Here is a 17,356-nt window from a genome sequence, read left to right as displayed (position 1 = left end):
GCAGGGACACCTTCCACTAGCCCAGGTTGTTCCAAGCCCCGTCCAACCTGGCCTTGGACACTTCCAGGGATGGAGAATACAGAGCTTCTCTGGGCAGGCATGTTGGGTGGGATGTAGAATAGTCTGGCAAGTTCTTATAACAAAGGTATAAAGTGATCTCCTAAGGCTTAAATGAAGGAGGCAAAGGTTAATTAAAAGTTTGATAAACCTTTGCTCAAAAACTTAAAATTCAGATATTTACCTGAGAAAGTGTTTCAATGGAAAAATGAGCAACCCATGTTCAAACCCTGGCTTAGTCCTGAAGCCGAGTTTAATCGTTCTGCTGAGCTGTGGGGAGTGTCCTAAGGTGTAACCCGTGGATGTTTGGAAGCAATGGATTCCTGGCCGTGGAAGCTGAAGGTTCAGGCCGTGTCTCCTCTCTTGGCAGACCCAGTATTCCTTTAAGGAAGTGTTTGGCACCCTTGGCGTTCAGAAGGAGCTCTTTGACGTGGTGGCCAAACCTCTGGTGGAAGATCTGATCCGGGGCAAAAATGGTGAGCAACTGCTGGCCTGTGCCACTCCTCTGCCACCCTCCTGGCCATGATTTCGTGGCTCTCGAGGTTTCTTGTCTTCTCAAGGTAAAAAGGTACATCTTGTTTGCTTTGGAATTGTGGCTCAGCTCCTCACACAACATCCTTGGAAGCTCTCATGTCTAAACCTATTTATTTTTGTGATGATTTGCATGTTAGGTGTGTCAAGGTCTAAGATTTTAGTGCAAGATGAACAGGAGAAGCTTTTTTTTCTCTGTGGGAAGGGATGGATTGTCCACCTAAGGAGTGACTGCAGAAATCAGTTTGTGGGGTTTGATCTCCTGGGCTTGGTGTGGGCACAGAATCCTGGAATGGTTTGGGTTGGAAGGGACCTCAAAGCCCATTCAGTACCACCTCCTGCCCTGGGCAGGGACACCTTCCACTAGCCCAGGTTGCTCCAAGTTCATCCAGCCTGGCCTTGGACACTTCCAGGGATCCAGGGGCAGCCACAGCTTCTCTGGGCAACCTGTGCCAGGGCCTCTCCACCCTCACAGAGATACCACAGTGCCTGCTGTGGGTCAGACTCCTCAGTAATGCCCCATTTTTGGCTTCCAAGTGCCCTGTCCCAGAGAGGATGGTGGATAATTCCAGTCGTGCTGATCAGGGAGAGCTGCAAACACTGCTGGTGGGCTGGAATCCCTGACTCTTCAAAAGGAGCCACTGTGTTTTTTTCCCCAAATCCATTTGATTCCACACCTTTCCCAGGTCTCCTCTTCACCTATGGAGTGACAGGCAGTGGGAAGACCCACACCATGACGGGATCTCCTGGGGATGGAGGGCTCCTCCCACGCTGCCTGGACATGATCTTCAACAGCATCGGGCCCTTCCAGGCCAAGAGATTCGTGAGTGGCTTCACCCTGAATCCTCCCCCCTGCTGCAGTGACAGCCCCAAAGCACCAGATAAGGGCTGTCTGCAAAATAGATCTGTGACTGAGAAACCAACCCAAACCAACCCACCCCCTCGAGGTCTGAGCAGCAGGGCCAGGGAGGGGGCTGGGATGGACATCTCGTGAAGATGTGTGGTCTGCCTGTCCTTCAGCTGCTCCTCATCCCTTGATTTAAAAACAAGAAAAAAAGGAAGAGGAAGCTTTCTGATTTATGGAGTGAGATTTAGCCACGAGATCCAAAAGCCTCAGGAAACCTTATCCACAATCACAGAATCGTTGAGGTTGGAAAAGACCTCCAGGATCAGGAGTCCAGCCTTGGACTGAACACCTTTGTCAACTAGACCAGAGCACAGACCAATTCACAGAGATGTGAGGCTTTTCTCCTGGGCAAACTTCTGTGGATTTTTAGTATCTAAATGTACTTAAACAGTCCTGGAAGCCTCTTCCTTGGGAGCATTTATGAAATGTTGTTATTTTGGAAATACCTGTTTTCTGCCAGATCCACTTGGCAGGCTGAGTGCTAGTGAGGGGCATGGAATTAATTCAAACTAATTAGTTGCCAGCTTGATCAAATAATTAGTTTTGTTGGTCAACACCTTAATTATTTTTTTTTAATTGTCCAAACTTCCTGCCAGGTTTTTAAGCTGGATGACAAGAACGGGGTGGATGTTCAGAGTGAGGTTGATGCTCTGTTAGAGCGGCAGAGGAGAGATGCCCTGCCTGTCCCAAAAACTCCATCTGGGAAGTAAGTGACTGTTGCAACACTCAGAGGGAATTTATTTACTATAAATGTTATTCTGTTAGTCTGGTTTTAACTCATCTGGAGGTTTTTATCCTTCCCTTGGAGAAATTAAAGAAAAATCCTAGGATCCTGGGATGGTTTGGGTTGGAAGGGATCTTAAAGATCATCTTGTTCCAACCCCTATTGCTTAATATTCCTATTAATTAATAGTATTAATTATTAATATCATTAATTAAATATTAATTATTTATTTTTTCATAACAGTAATGATGTTAATAATATTATTAATGTATTCGTAAGTATTAATTTAATATATTGATTAATATATATTCCTAATAATATTCCTATTAATTAATAAAATATTAATGGAAAGTGAGTGCATTTCATGGGGTTGGAGCAATTAACGTAATTATTTAGATTAGAAGACTTAGAATCAGGCAAGAGAAGTTTATTTTCATGAGTTCAATGCTGTGACTTTGAGCAGGAGCACCATGAAGTTCAACTTGGAGATGTTTTCCTGGAATCACACAATATCCTGAGCTGGAAGGGGCCCCCAAGGCTCATGGCAGTCCAGCTGCTGGCCCTGCCCAGGCCAGCCCAGGAATCCCAGTATTTTGGCAGCTATGGAGCATTTCCATGCCCCAGTGCTCAGAGGTACGTGCACAGCTCCAGGGGCTCCCACATCATTCCCTGTGTCCACAGGCGCCACCTGGACCCCGAGTTTGCCGACATGATCAACGTGCAGGAGCACTGCAAGGTGGAGGAGGTGGATGAGGACAATGTCTACAGTGTCTTTGTGTCCTACATCGAGATCTACAACAACTACATCTACGACCTCCTGGAGGAGGCTCCCTTTGAGCCCATCAAACCCAAGTGAGTTTGGGAATCCTGCTATTCCTGCTCCTGTTGGGCTTTTGCAGGAGCTCCACCAGGTCTTTGTGGTTTTAGTCTTGGTGAGTCTGGCTCAAGTCACAAGAATCCTTAAAAAAATCCCGTGGACAGGTGATGGCAAAGGAATCCAGACAGGAATATTTCAGTGTGCCAAGTACTGATGCTCGTTGTGACTCGGTGCTCCCTTCCCTGTTACAGTGGGAGATGGATATTTAAATATTTCATTTGGTGTCCCACTGAGATCCCAAATCTAGTCCTGCTCTTCTGAGCACGGTTCTAGCAGGTGACTGCAGCTTGGAGCAAGGCATTCCACAGCTGACCTTTTTTCCCCTGGAAACAGTGTCCTGGGTGAGAAGTGCTGCTTTGTTGCTCCGTAGTTAATTCACATTTGCATAAGATTTCACCTGATGGCAGTAATTCCCAAAAACCAGCAGTGAATTGTCTCCTAATTGAAATGATGGATATTTCTGCAAAGGTATGCAGACTTGGCTGACGTCTAAAATTGGTAAATCTTGACACCAGCAGGAAAAAACTATCTGCAAATTGGCCTTTGAATACATTTATTTAAATTCTAAATCCATTCAAGTAGCCCATCAGCACATGTGTTAATTAAAGAGTTGGCTGATTTACAAAGACCAGCTCGAGCAAAGCAGGCTGTGTCTCTCAGACATCAAGAGCTGTCTCCAGGGCACTGGTCTGAAAAGGGTTTGAATGTCTGTGAAGGCTTTGGAAACAATGACATTGGTTTAGTGTTGTGCTTCTGCCCAAAAACCAGCCTAGGAAGACTCTTGGCTTGTTTCTCTTTCTGGAAGCTGCAGTGTGTTGTATGTGGAGAGATTTTAGACACAAACTTGAATGACTTAATGTTTTTACCCCTGTTTTTTCGGTAGGTGGAACAATTGCAACACCCCTGTGCGAAATGGAGACTTTATGTATGTGCACAGCCTATTATTGCCATCTCAAAAAGTGCCACTTTCCTTCAGTAGAAGCAGAAAATAGACTGATCCCTTGTCTCTTCTTGCTTTACTAGCAAATACTGAGTGCTGTCAAAGCCCCCTTGCTTCTGTGTGCATGTAGAAAAGCAGTAGCTGCCACCACAGCAATGATTCCCAGCAGAAATTGCAATTAAACGTAGCTGCTCAATTAAAGCAGTAGCTGAAGTGTCACTAATCTGGGCTGGGTCTGTGTCCGTGTCCTTGTGTCTCCTCTTCCATCCTCTGTGCAGATAATCCACGTAGTCACTCTGAATTTTGCACTTGAACACAACTTGCATGCCAATGATGTACAGAAAACTGTTCTAATGGGGGGGGTTTTTTGTCTGTTTTATTTCCTCCTTGTCCCAAAGACCTCCCCAGTCCAAAATGCTTCGGGAGGACCAGAACCACAACATGTACGTCACGGGCTGCACGGAGGTGGAGGTGAAGTCCACAGAGGAAGCTTTTGAAGTGTTTTGGAGAGGTAAATCCTCCAGAATTCGGTGCAGGTCACAGAATCCTGGAATGGTTTGGGTTGGAAGGAGCTTAAATATTGTCCAGTTCCAGCTGGACACCTTCCACTCGACCAGGCTGCTCTAAGTCCCGTCCAGCCTGGCCTTGGACACTTCTGGGAATGTGGAGTCCACAGCCTCCCAACTAGACCGGGTTGCTCCAAGCCCTGTCCACCCTGGCTTTGAGCACTCCCAGGAATGTGGAACCCACAAGCTCCCTGGGCACCTGTGCCTCACCTGGGCACCTTTGCCTCACCTGGGCACCTGTGCCCCACCACCCTTCCAGTAAAGAATTCCTTCCCAATGTCCCACGGAACCCTTCCCTCCTTCCCCCTAAGGCCTTTCCTTCGGCAGCTGGCAAGTCCTTCCCGCTGTGGTGCTGGGAGCAGAGCTGGCTTTGCCAGGTGGGAATTCTGTTTCCCAAATCCCTGTTTTGTGGGCTGTGTGCTGCCCTGCAGGTCAGAAGAAGCGGCGCATTGCCAACACGCAGCTGAACCGCGAGTCCAGCCGCTCCCACAGCGTCTTCATCATCAAACTGGCTCAGGCCCCGCTGGACGCCGATGGAGACAACGTCCTGCAGGTGAGCTCAGAGCAGCTGAGCCCAGGAGAACTCTGGGGGGGGGGGAGGGAAAGGTGCTGAACCTTGGAAATGGTTCCTGTGTCTTAAATTTCCAGGGGACAGAATTAATCTCCTTTTTGTGCTGAAAATAAGGCCTTAAAATCACAGACTCTGCTGAGTTGGGAAGGACCCACGAGGATCAACGAGTCCAACTCCCACATGGAGGGTGGAGCTGCTGATTCCTTTGGTTTTCACCTTTTCCTTTGTTAGAAATGTAAAATTTGGAGAATTTGGATGAGGGCAGTTGTTATACCCATCCTGTGGGCCAGGACACAAGGGAGCTGCTAAGCTTCCCAAGAAAAGCTGGTGGTGCCCAGGCCTTGGGCTGTAAAAACACCCCCGACCTTATTTAAGGGCTCAACGTGTATTATTTTGAAATGTTCATGCTGCTTTGGGGGGTGGGGTGTTCCCCCCACCCTTTCAGAAGGACTCTGGAGGTGATTATCCTTTGTTTCCTGTGGCAGGAGAAGGAACAGATCACTCTGAGCCAGCTGTCCTTGGTGGATCTGGCTGGAAGTGAGAGAACCAACAGGACAAAAGCCGAGGGGAACAGGCTGCGAGAAGCAGGTGGGAACCACCTTTAGGCACCCTGGTGATTGCTGTGCTAATTATGCTGCCATTAGTCTTGTCTCCTGGTAGAGACATCCCAGGGAGAACTGAAGTGCTCTGTTATGATGATCAATTATCTGATTTGATGACCTGAAACCCTCTGGTTTGGAAACCACAAGTTTTCAGTAGCACTTCTGCTCCTTCAGTTAATTGGAGCAGTTATCTGGAACAAACAGAACTGAAGGCAGGCAATTTATCCTTCAAGAAACTGCTAAATAATTTGGGAACCTGATCCAAGTGGCTGCTTATGGAGTTTTTTGCTCTGCCTTTGGGTTTTTTTTAAGGTAACATCAACCAGTCACTGATGACGTTGAGAACCTGCATCGAAGTTCTGCGGGAAAACCAGTTGTACGGGACAAACAAGGTGTGGAACCCTCATCCCATCATCCTGTCCTTTGAGGAAGACCTGGAGTGCTGAAAACTTGCTAAATCCTTCCTGTGCTTGATTTTCAGATGGTTCCATACAGAGATTCCAAACTGACTCATCTCTTCAAGAACTATTTTGATGGAGAAGGGAAGGTCCGGATGATCGTGTGTGTCAACCCCAAAGCTGAGGACTATGAGGAGAGCCTGGTAACCCCCCTGCACAGCTTAGTGCAGTCCCTCCTGCTCCTTTCTTCACCTTTCCCACTCAATTGTGCTTGAATAGATAAAAGGAATTATTTTTTTTTGTTATAATTTTGTAGGGTAAAATCTTATTTTTCCTCTTAAAATTACAACTGCTACTTGCTTGTGAAGAAGGAAAGGTTTTTACTTATTTAGAGAATTCCAAAGAGCCATATTTAGGTGCTTAATCCCTGCTATGGCAGCACTTACAGGAATCTGAGCTGTCTGCACAAGGGTTCATGGCTCCTCGGGGCTGGAGCTCTGGGGGTGTTCCTGGGAAGGCTTTGGGGTGCTCCACATCAGAATCCCAAGTCGGGAACTACTGGAGGTTAGAGCTGGATCGTGTCCTCTCGTATTTCATTGCCTGACCCCCCTGTGAGTGTCCCTCTGAGGTGTTCTGTGGCTCTCTCCCGTCCCTGCAGCAGGTGATGCGCTTTGCAGAGATGACCCAGGAGGTGGAGGTGGCCAGGCCCGTGGACAGACCCCTGTGCGGGCTCACCCCCGGCCGGCGCTTCCGCAACCAGGCCTTCCGTGAGGAGCTGGCCAGGAAACTGGAGATGAGGGGGGGGCCCCTTGCTGGGGGTGAGTACTGCACAGATGGGGCAGGCTGGGAGAGCTGGAGGGGCTCACCTGGAGGAGAGAAGGCTCCAGGGAGACCTGAGAGCCCCTCTCAGGGCCTAAAGGGGCTCCAGGAGAGCTGGAGAGGGACTGGGGACAAGGGATGGAGGGACAGGACACAGGGAATGGCTTCCCACTGACACAGGACAGGGTTAGATGGGATATTGGGGAGAAATCCTTCCCTGGGAGGGTGAGAAGGCCCTGGCACAGGTTTCCCAGAGAAGCTGTGGCTGCCCCTGGATCCCTGGAAGTGTCCAAGGCCAGGTTGGACAGGGCTTGGAGCAACCTGGGCTAGGGGAAGGTGTCCCTGCCCAGGGCAGGGGGTGGCACTGCATCATTTTTTAGATCCCTTCCAACCCAAACCATTCCATGATTCCATGGTTACAGCACAGTTTTGTGTTAGGAGTTACAAGCTGTTTTAAAACAAATTATTTGAGCCTGGAAAGTGCAAAAGGAGCTTCAGTGGCCTGTTGGTTTGAGAGCTCTCTGTGCAGTGGGAGCTGCTCCTTCCTCACTGCCTGCAGTACAAACACAGGCACTGTGTGAGTCTAAATGAATCCTTTGTTACTGGGGATGACTCCATGGTCCCAGTATTGCAGCTCCTGGAAGCAAATTGTGCTGAGGACGATACTTTGATGTTTCTACATGTTTAGGGCCTGCTTTGGAAATCCAGAGTTGCCTGGAGGTTTTGTAAAGCAATGAATTGAGAATGACACATTAAATCTTCACTCAGCACTGTCAGCTCTTCTGAAAACCTATAGCTCTCCTTAATTATTCCCATGATCCTGCGGAGTGAATGCTCTGTGTGTGTGTTATCCATTGGAATTTTCCTGTCCTGTAACTTGCTGACAGACTTTCTTTCTTGCCTTTAAATCCTGCAGAAACAGAAGAGCAATCCGTGGCAGAAATGCTTTTGCAGAACTTCCCCCCGTTGCCCTCGTGTGAGCTCTTGGACATCAACGATGATCAAACCCTTCCCAAGCTCATCGAGGCCCTGGAGCAGCGCCAGAAAATGAGGCAGATGCTGTCAGAGGAGTTTGCCAAAAACGGTAAGAATTTGAACATCAGTGCAGAGCTTGATTTTTGGTGCCCTTGTTACTCCTCCAGGCTCCCTTCTGTACCAACAGGAAATAATTATCTTGTCTGGATTGATCATTTCCCCCTTTTTTTGAGGTCATTAAAGAGCTGGTGGCTTTAAGTTGGCAGGAGAAAAGCAGAAGTGCTTTGGGTGTTGTTGGGATCAGGTGAGAAGGTGAAATGTCTCCATTCTCTTCCAGTGCTTGCCTTTAAAACAATGCTGCAGGAGTTTGACTCCAGTGTCGTATCCAAGGAACACTATATCCAAGGAAAACTGTCTGAGAAGGAGAAAGTAATAGCAGGGCAGAGAACGGAGCTGGAACGCCTGGAGAAGAAGATTAAAACCTTGGAATACAAGGTCAGGTTGGGCATTTTCAAGCACAAACCACATTTTTTATGTACCCCTTGGCAAGTCCTGTGACATCAGAAGTTGCTGGGTATTGGAAACAAGATAAAAAGGATTTTGTGGGGAACTTCACTGAACACTTTTTTGCCCTTTTTAGTATGTGAAGATGGGCAATGTGTAATTTAAAATGTATATTTACGGTCATATAACTGGCAATTCAGGGCTTAGATGGTTGTGTTCCTAAGAAGTGTATCCAAATCCTTCCTGTCTTCCTGCAGATTGACATTTTGGAGAAAACTGCCACAATTTATGAGGAGGACAAGAGGAATCTTCAGCAGGAACTGGAAAGCAAGAGCCAGAAGCTGCAGCGTCAGGCGTCGGACAAGAGGAGGTTGGAGGCCAGGCTGCAGGGGATGGTGGCAGAGACCACCATGAAATGGGAGAAGGAGTGTGTAAGTGCTCTGCTGCATCCACTTCACTTCTAGAGATGTAGTATGTGCACATTCCAATAGCTGGAATCTCTTCCTTTGGGCTTGGGCCACCCTTAGGGAGTGGTTCTCTTGTAGAAGTGTCAGAATTTCCTCTTTTTCCTTGTGGAAGTTCTCTTGCTCAGCTCTGCCCTGGACAAGCAATAAGGAGAGGAAAGCTGAGGAATTAACTTTTACTACTGCAGGACTGTTTGCTACTTGAGGATCATTGATGGAACTCTAATTGGGTGTGTTCCCATCTGCTGTAATTTAGGAAAGCAGATAATTATGGTGTTAAATGTGGTGTTGCTTTATAATCTGGAAAGTCTTTCTTTACATTGACAAGGCATTATTTCCAATAGCTTGTGTCTCAGTGGGGAAGATATTCATTCCATAGAGAATTCCCTGCAAAATCCCAGCACAGTTTAACCTGGGGGAACTTTTAAGGGGGGACCTTCTGGCTCTGCAACTCCCTGACAGGAGGGGGGAGCTGGGGGCGAGTCGGGCTCTGCTCCCAGGGAACAAGGGGCAGGAGGAGAGGACAAGAGGCCTCAGGCTGTGCCAGGGGAGGTTCAGGTTGGACATCAGGAGGAATTTCTTCCTGGAAAGGGCTGTCAGGCACTGGAAGGGGCTGCCCAGGGAGGTGGTGGAGTCCCCACCCCTGCAGGTGTCTGAGGAACGACTGGACTGGTAAGGATCAGTCACAGGTTGGACTCGATGGCCTTGGAGGTCTTTTCCAACCCCAGTGATTCCGTGTTTTCCTGTGAGGTACTTGATGCTTTCCCTGCCTTGTCCTTGCAGGAGCGTCGTGTGGCAGCAAAGCAGCTGGAAATGCAGAACAAGCTCTGGGTGAAGGATGAGAAGCTGAAGCAGCTGAAGGCCATTGTCACTGAGCCCAAGGAGAAGCCAGAGAGGCCCTCGAGGGAGAGGGACCGAGAGAAGGCTGTGCAGAGATCACTGTCTCCTCCCCCAGTGCCTGTAAGTCACCTCCAAACACTGATTGACGTAGGGAAAAGCATATTTTAAGGATGAAGTGCAGGTTAAAAAGTAGTTCCCAGGCACAGAATTGTGAGTAGCTGAAACTGCCTTTGCATTCCTTGTGTCCCTTGTTCACTTGTGCTCCCACCTCCTACTGCTGCTCCACTGAGAGAGCACCTGAGTCTGCTGTCACTGCAACACTGCACTCATCCAGCTGAGTTTTCCCTCTGCACATTGTCAGGATTCCCTGTTCGTTGCTGTATGAGTTCCACTGTGTGTGTTTGTGTTCACTAACTCCTCTCCCCTTCTCTGCAGAGCTCTAGTCCCTTTGCTCAGGGGGGGCACAGCCAGCGCCTCGCCAGCCCCCCGCAGGGGCCCAGACGTTCTAACTCCTGTAGCAGCATTTCTGTGGCCTCCTGTGTCCTGGAGTGGGAGCAGAAAACCCCTTCACACAAGCAGAGCACTTCTTATGCCAGGACTAAACAAGAGCCAGAGCCGAGTAGAGGCTGTAACAGCTCCCACAGAAGGCGAGGGATGTGCTGGACTGGAGTCCTTGAGGTGCCCAGGCATAGAGAGGAGCTAGAGATAGAAGAGGATCACTGCTGCAGGGTTAGTGCTGCTCCTTCCAAAGCTCAACCTAGAGTGGCTTAGTCTGGCTTTAAAGTTCTCCTCCCTTGAGCATTCCTAACGTAGAGTAGAGCTTTGCCCTGGCTGTGTTTCTCCCGGGATGGGCTGTTCCCAGACTGAGCCTGGCTGCTCACTCGGACCTCTTGGGGTTTAGATCCTCCTCAGAACTTGAAGGTGTGTTTAGTCTGGCCTGGCCAGGCCCTGCCTCGAGCTCTGAGTGTCCCTGTGCTTTCCCTTGTGTCTGTCTCCTCCAGTCCATCCTCCTGCATTTGCCAAGGCCTGTCTGGGCAGCTTAAGGTGGTCTGGAAATAGTGCTTGGATAAACATCCCACCTGTGACTCCACTTGGACTCTCTTACAAGACTCTTCCCTCATTTCCATGGGGGGGCTCTGATTACAGGGATTTCCCCCAAACTGCTGCCTGTCAATGCTTATCAGTGGTGGCACCTCATGGCACTGTCACTGTGGCTCAGGTAAATCTGAGAGAGCTGTACAAGTTTATCACGGCATCATTCATTTCTGAGAGCGTTCCCAAACTTCTCCCAAATTATTCCAATTCTTCATTTATTTGTATTTGTTTTAATGGGAGATTTTTGCTGAAAGCCACATTTCCCTGTATATGTTTAAGTTTTAAGAGGTGCTTTAGACCTGTAAGAGGTTTATCTGCGTGGGGCACAGTCAAAGAATGTGTGGTGGTTGCTCATCTGAAAACCCAGCAGGTGGGATTTGCATCCATGGCTTTGGGTTGTGTAAGGATTGGGAGGCCTCCAAAATTACCGTGTAAATGGCACAGACTCTGCAAATCCTCTTTCAAAAGGCCATTCCAAGAGGTTGTTCTGATTTTCCCGAGCATCTGCCAACAATTCTCGTGTTCCTGAAATGCAGTAGATGAGCTTCAGCCATTCCCATGGATTTCCAACAGCTCAGTTTGGAGCAGTAGCACAGGGAATGTTTCCTGTGCTCCTTGTACCCAGGAGTGCTGGGAGGCCTTGCATCCTTCACAGGTGTTGGGAATCCATCCCCTTGCATCCTTCACAGGCGTTGGGAATCCATCCCCTTGCATCCTTCAGAGGCGTTGGGAATCCGTAGTGAGGATGGATTTGCTTGCTTTGCTACCTCCAAATTGCATTTGGGATCATGAATGAATCCATGGAGGCACAAATTCCTCTTTTCTGGTTGGTTAAGATATTCATAAATCCTAGAATATCCTGAGTTGGAGGGGATCCATCAGGATCATCCAGTCCAACTCCAGGCCCTGCACAGGATCCCAACAATCCCAGCCTGTGCCTGGGAGTGTCATCCAAACACTCCTGGAGCTCTGGCAGGTTTGGAGCTGTGCCCATTTCCCTGGGGAGCTGTCCCAGGGTGGACAGAGCGGGACAAGGCCCTCCTTTGACCAGCTGGTGATGGAAATCTGGGAGGAGATTGCCAAACATAGATTTCCTCCTCGAGGAAACTTTAATAAATGTGGGATGCGACAATGCTAAAATTCCCACGAAATAGTAATTGGCACAAAATATTCCATTATACTTCCTGCCAGGCTCTCGGAGCCTTCCAGGGTACAACCAGAGGGCACTTTGGGCACAGAGCTGCGGGTTCCCCCTGTGATTTCCTGGGTCCTGACTTTTCCTGCCTCTCTCCAGAACGCGCCTCCCGTGCGGCTCCGGCACCGCCGCTCGCGCTCAGCCGGGGAGCGCTGGGTGGACCACAAACCCCCCTCCAACGTGCCCACGGAGACGGTGCTGCAGCCCCACGTGCCCCACGCCATCACCGTGGCCACGGCCAGCGAGAAGGCCCTGGCCAAGTGTGACAAGTACATGCTGACACACCAGGAGTTGGCCTCCGACGGCGAGATCGAGACCAAACTCATCAAGGTGAGGCGGCTCCTTCCTCGGCAGCTCGGCCAAAACCTCTTCCTGGCAGCTTGTCCTGCAGGCTTTGGGGAAGGGAATGTTGGACTCGACCCACTAAGAGTTGGTTTGAAACTCCTTTACACTGGGATTTGAGGGGGCTGAAAGTCCTCTCCTTGAGCTTTGTTGTTGCTTCCTGTAAACCATGATAGGCTTGTTTATCTCACCATTTTCCTTCAGAAGTTCAGGAAGGATTTCCTTCCTGGAAAGGGCATTTCAGGAAGGATTTCTTCCTGTCAGGCATTGGAGGTGATGGAGTCCCCATCCCTGGAGGTGTCTAAGGAAGGCCTGGCTGTGGCACTCAGTGCTCTGGGCTGGGGGACGAGGTGAATCTTGCCCTGCTGACCTGACAGTTCCTTGTCTCTGCTCTGGGTTCCAGGGGGATGTTTTCAAAACCAGGGGTGGTGGCCAGGCTGTGCAGTTCACTGACATCGAGACCCTGAAGCAGGAATCTCCCACGGGGTGAGTTGGGCCTTTCATTTTGGGTTCTGGGGGTGTGGAACTCCAGGAGTGCACATGGAACCACTTTTGGTCCCAGCGATCCAACGGGAAGTCGTTGCTTCCAGCCTGAAATCATACAAATGTAACTTGGAGGCTCTGGATGCTGAAGGTGCTTTTAAGGCTGGTTTGCTGCTGAGGGCAAAGATTTATTTGGGCAGTATGAAATGTGCTCTCCTGTGCACCAGGATCTGCCCAGTCACAGGGTCTTTGTGCTCTTCCCACACGTTCCTGTTCCAGGCGGAAGCGACGCTCGTCCCCTTCCCAACCTGACCCCCTTGGAGAGGCTGCAGACTCAGAATGGACTGATGTGGAAACCAGAGTAAGACAAAAGGGAAAAGGGGAACATCTCATGGCCATGGGATCTGGAATGGGTTGGGTTGGAAGGGACCTTAAAGCTCATCCTGTTCCCCCTGGGATGGTGTCTGTGGGCTGGGACACCTTCCACTAGCCCAGGTTGCTCCAAGCCCTATCCAACCTGGCCTGGAACATTCCAGGGTTGGGGAGTCCACAGCCTGGATGAGAATTTGGGCTGATGCTGAGCTGGGGGTGGTGGGAGCAGCAGAGCCTGACTGGTGTGTGTTCCCAGTGTTCCGTGGCAGTGGAGATGAGGGCGGGATCAGCACTTGGACCTGGATATCAGCACCATGCTCAGCCCAAGTAAGTGCTCCTGGGAGGCTCATTCCCTTTCCTGATAACTCCTAAAATTAGGGAACTTTTCTTTCTCCCTGACCTCGCTGCCCTTCCCACTTCAGGCTTGGATTCCCAACTGGATTAGGGTTAGGGATGGCAGGGAGAACTCCCTGCATTCCCTCTCCTGTCCCTGCAGCCTTTAGCAGAGGCTGATGCAGCAAAGAACACTCATTTTATCCTTAGAGAAATTTAAATTTACCAAATTTCCAATTCAGTGTGGCCTGGAGAGCAGGGAACTGAGGGGGCCATTCCCAGTGGTGTTCCTGACCATGGCTAAAAAAATTCCAGCTGTGTGATTCCTGAGGCCCCCAACTAAGGAACCACGGGCTCTAATCACGCTGGGGGGAACTTCCCTGTTTTCCAAATTGTCAGAGAATGGAACAGCCCTGGAGAGCTCAGGCTGTTCTGGGGTGTGGTGGCATCAGTGGCAGTCACACATGTCACTGCAGGGTTACCACATTTCCAGCACAAATCCAAATAATCCCCCAGTCCCCAAGGCTGGGGCCACCATTTGAGCCCCAGATGTAACCCAACCCTTCCCTGCCTAAAGTGGAGGCAGTTTAGTTAACCCAGGGCTTGCAGGGCGGGCTCAACATGGGCTGTGGCCTCTTGCAGGTGGTGCTGGCAGTGCCCTGGGAGTGCCCTGCCCAGCTCAGGGCCACCCCACTGTGCAGGACGTGCTGCTGGGAGCCTTTGCTGCAGCCTTGGCACGGTGTAGTAACCCCTCCAGTTCTCCTGGGCGTTGGGCTTGGAGCTTGGACTTGTAACTTGTAAATAATTGAAATAAGGCTTTGCTTTACATTCCCCAAAAAAGTAAAATACAGGTGTTTCTGGAGCTTTCTGGGGTTAAATGTTGCATTTGGTAACAATGCAGGAGGGATGTGAGGCTCAAAGGTGTCGAAAACAGGGAAATTGGGTGGTGGCTGCTCCTAAAGCTGCTGTGGGGGAACTCTGAGAGTTGTTTGTGGCTCTTTCCTTTCCTGTTTTAGGCGAAGAAAGCCCTGAATTTCTGCTGGAAGTTTTCCTGGATTTTCCCAGGCCGATGAATTCTCTGCTGCCGGTGTCACATGTCACAGACCCTGCTTTGTCCTCACTCCAGGCTGGTGTTTTTAGGGTGGCCTGTGCTGGGAAATGGTTCCATGGGTGATACCTGTGATCCCAAAGAAACTCCAGAGGGATGTGTGTATTTTCCATAGATTTAGGGCGGTTCTGCCAACGTGCCTCTGGAATTCCAAACACCTTCTGCCTCATGTATGGAGCTGTATCTTTACAGCCTTGTGCCACAAGGCTTCTGCCTTGCAGATTTTCCCAGCTTTTCCATTCCACACTCCCAGATCCATCTCTCCTGGTCACTCTCCCTCCCTTCAGGGCCTCTCTTCTGAGGAGGCCCAAAGGCTGCTATGGATTTAGCTGCAGTGCTGCACTTTAAGGGTGTTTTTAGGCCATTCCCTGTTTTATCCTAACCAGCAACAGCTTGGGAATATGAATTTCTCCCTGAAAGAATGACCTCTGAGTATTTAATGTGTAAGCCAGCCCCTTGAAAGGTGTCAGTGTTGACAGGAACAGGAATCCTGAGGTGAGCAGTGGGGACTTGGCATCAGCCCCCCCATTGTGCCAGTGAGGAACTCCCTGGAGGGGAGGGACAGGGGGATTTCCTCACAGCTGTGCTCAGACCTTTTCTCTGTGTGTCCCTGCAAATGTGTTCAAATATATCCTTTTATTCCAAATGCTCTTCCAGACCCTGTTGTGGTTGTTTAGGGCAGTGGCTGAGGGAGCCCCACAGCCCCTGCCTGTGTCCTGGGCAAAGAGATGCACTCTGGGGGATGATTCTGGAGCTGAAATGGTGGAATGTGCTTGGATCCCCAGGTTGTTTGGCCAACTTTGTTTGCAGCTCTGCAAACTGCTTTTGGGGCAGTTGGGTCCAACTGGAGTGGTTGCCTTGTTATAAGGTAATTTTAGAGTCCCAGAATGGTTTGGGATGGAAAGGGACCTTAAAGCCCATCCAGTCCCACCTCCTGCCCTGGGCAGGGACACCTTCCACCGGCCCAGGTTGCTCCAAGCCCCGTCCAACCTGGCCTTGGACACTTCCAGGGATCCAGGGGCAGCCACAGCTTCTCTGGGAATTCTATTCCAGGACCTCCCCACCCTCACAGCCAGCAATTCCTTCCCAATATCCCATCTATCCCTGCCCTCTGGCAGTGGGAAGCCATTCCCTGTGTCCTGTCCCTCCCTCCCTTGTCCCCAGTCCCTCTCCAGCTCTCCTGGAGCCCCTTTAGGCCCTGCAAAGGGCTCTCAGGTCTCCCTGGATCCTTCTCTTCTCCATTTGAACCCCCCCAGCTCTCCCAGCCTGGCTCCAGAGCAGAGGGGCTCCAGCCCCGGCAGCATCTCCGTGGCCTCCTCTGGACTCTCTCCAGCAGCTCCACGTCCTCCCTGTGCTGTTCTCCAGGGCTGGAGGCAGCTCTGCAGGTGGAGCCTTATCCAAGGTCTAAGTGATTCCATGAGCTCCACAGGCTCTGGATCGCAGGGAAGCAGCTCTGCCGAGTGCCACTAGATGGTGTGGGATAACCATCCCGGCTGGACTGGATCCCTCTCTGCCCGCAGGGAGAGGCTTTGCCCCGGACCTGGGCCAGGGAATGACCCCTTTCCTTGGGATACCCCGAACCTGGGCAGTGTTTTCCTGCTGCCACCCACCTTCCTGCCTTTTGCTGCTGCCCGTGGGAGGACAGGGACAGGGATAGGGATAACCAATGGAAATAATGAACTTAAACAAGGCTCTTATTTCTGGCATTTAAATTGATTAAATAATGGATCTATTAATGACAAGCAAACATTATCTCTTTGATTTGGATTCCATCATCCTGTCAGTCATATTGGAAGTGTTCCAGAGGAAACCTGGGAGACACAAGGAACTGATGCTCAGAACTTTGCATGGAAAAGATTTACCCTCAGAATGTAGCAAGGTGAGCTGCTGAATTTGCCCTCAAAATGCTCCTTTTTCTATCCCTGCTGGGAGGCCAAAGCGTTTCTTTCCCAGCCCTTTCCCAGCTCCATGTTTTGGTTTCACACTCTGTGTTTCCAAGAGCTTTGTTCTGGAATTTCTGCTTGTGGAGGCGAAAGGATTTGAGCCCAAAGCAAACACCTCCTGCAGCCACTTTGTCCCCTCAGAAAGGTTAATCCCAAGTGCAAACAGACCTTGGAGAGGAGGATCCGTCCTTGCCAGCCCTGGGAGGAGGTGGCAGCGTGGTCAGGGCTGGGCTGGAGTCTGTCCCTTCTTCATGGAATCCTGGAATGGGTTGGGCTGGGAGGGACATTAAAGCCAATGCCCACCTTGTCCCCCAGCCCAGAGCACTGAGTGCCATGTCCTGTCCTTCCCTGGGCACCTCCAGGGCTGGGGATCCCCCACTGGAAGAGCAGAGGGGCAGTGGATGCCTGGAGCCAGGGAAGGATCTCACTGTTCTTCCTCATCCTTCGGCTCCTTGGCAAGGCAGGAGCCCAGAGCAGACTCCACGTTTACCTTTTGAGGTAACAAATTCCTCCCCCCAGGCTGGATGTGCAGTGGGATCCTCCTGCCAGCTCTGCTCTGTCAGAGTTTCCTGCTGGCACGAGGGGATGGCTCTGGATTGTGTTCCCTGGGCTGCTTGGATGTTCTTGGCATTAATTGGCTGCAACTCTGCTGAGCAACAAACAGCAGGAGAATAAGGAGCAGGAATGGCCCTGGAATGACAGACAGGGTG

At 50.4% G+C, this 17,356-nt stretch overlaps 1 protein-coding gene across 1 annotated transcript in view; it reads left to right on the top strand.

Moving 5' to 3' along the window:
* Positions 1 to 15,344, top strand: part of KIF23 (kinesin family member 23) — a 16,715-nt gene extending 1,371 nt beyond the window's left edge. Inside the window, exons 2-21 of the mRNA XM_017836172.1 lie at positions 428 to 533; positions 1,275 to 1,411; positions 2,092 to 2,201; positions 2,901 to 3,071; positions 4,435 to 4,547; positions 5,034 to 5,155; positions 5,659 to 5,761; positions 6,088 to 6,167; positions 6,257 to 6,376; positions 6,832 to 6,991; positions 7,909 to 8,076; positions 8,305 to 8,462; positions 8,729 to 8,902; positions 9,719 to 9,895; positions 10,211 to 10,504; positions 12,165 to 12,395; positions 12,811 to 12,893; positions 13,170 to 13,251; positions 13,519 to 13,589; positions 14,612 to 15,344. Of these exons, the coding sequence (XP_017691661.1) occupies positions 428 to 533; positions 1,275 to 1,411; positions 2,092 to 2,201; positions 2,901 to 3,071; positions 4,435 to 4,547; positions 5,034 to 5,155; positions 5,659 to 5,761; positions 6,088 to 6,167; positions 6,257 to 6,376; positions 6,832 to 6,991; positions 7,909 to 8,076; positions 8,305 to 8,462; positions 8,729 to 8,902; positions 9,719 to 9,895; positions 10,211 to 10,504; positions 12,165 to 12,395; positions 12,811 to 12,893; positions 13,170 to 13,251; positions 13,519 to 13,589; positions 14,612 to 14,627 (2,676 nt within the window). The 3' untranslated portion in view covers positions 14,628 to 15,344. The remainder of the gene's footprint in view (positions 1 to 427; positions 534 to 1,274; positions 1,412 to 2,091; positions 2,202 to 2,900; positions 3,072 to 4,434; positions 4,548 to 5,033; positions 5,156 to 5,658; positions 5,762 to 6,087; positions 6,168 to 6,256; positions 6,377 to 6,831; positions 6,992 to 7,908; positions 8,077 to 8,304; positions 8,463 to 8,728; positions 8,903 to 9,718; positions 9,896 to 10,210; positions 10,505 to 12,164; positions 12,396 to 12,810; positions 12,894 to 13,169; positions 13,252 to 13,518; positions 13,590 to 14,611) is intronic.
* Positions 15,345 to 17,356: the final 2,012 nt, after the last annotated feature.

The sequence above is a fragment of the Lepidothrix coronata genome, unplaced genomic scaffold (assembly GCF_001604755.1).
Source record: "Lepidothrix coronata isolate B3197 unplaced genomic scaffold, Lepidothrix_coronata-1.0 Scaffold272, whole genome shotgun sequence".
NCBI classification, from domain to species: domain Eukaryota; kingdom Metazoa; phylum Chordata; class Aves; order Passeriformes; family Pipridae; genus Lepidothrix; species Lepidothrix coronata.
The sequence above is the reverse complement of the archived record's forward strand: the minus strand, read 5'-3'. Positions and strand labels throughout refer to the sequence as shown.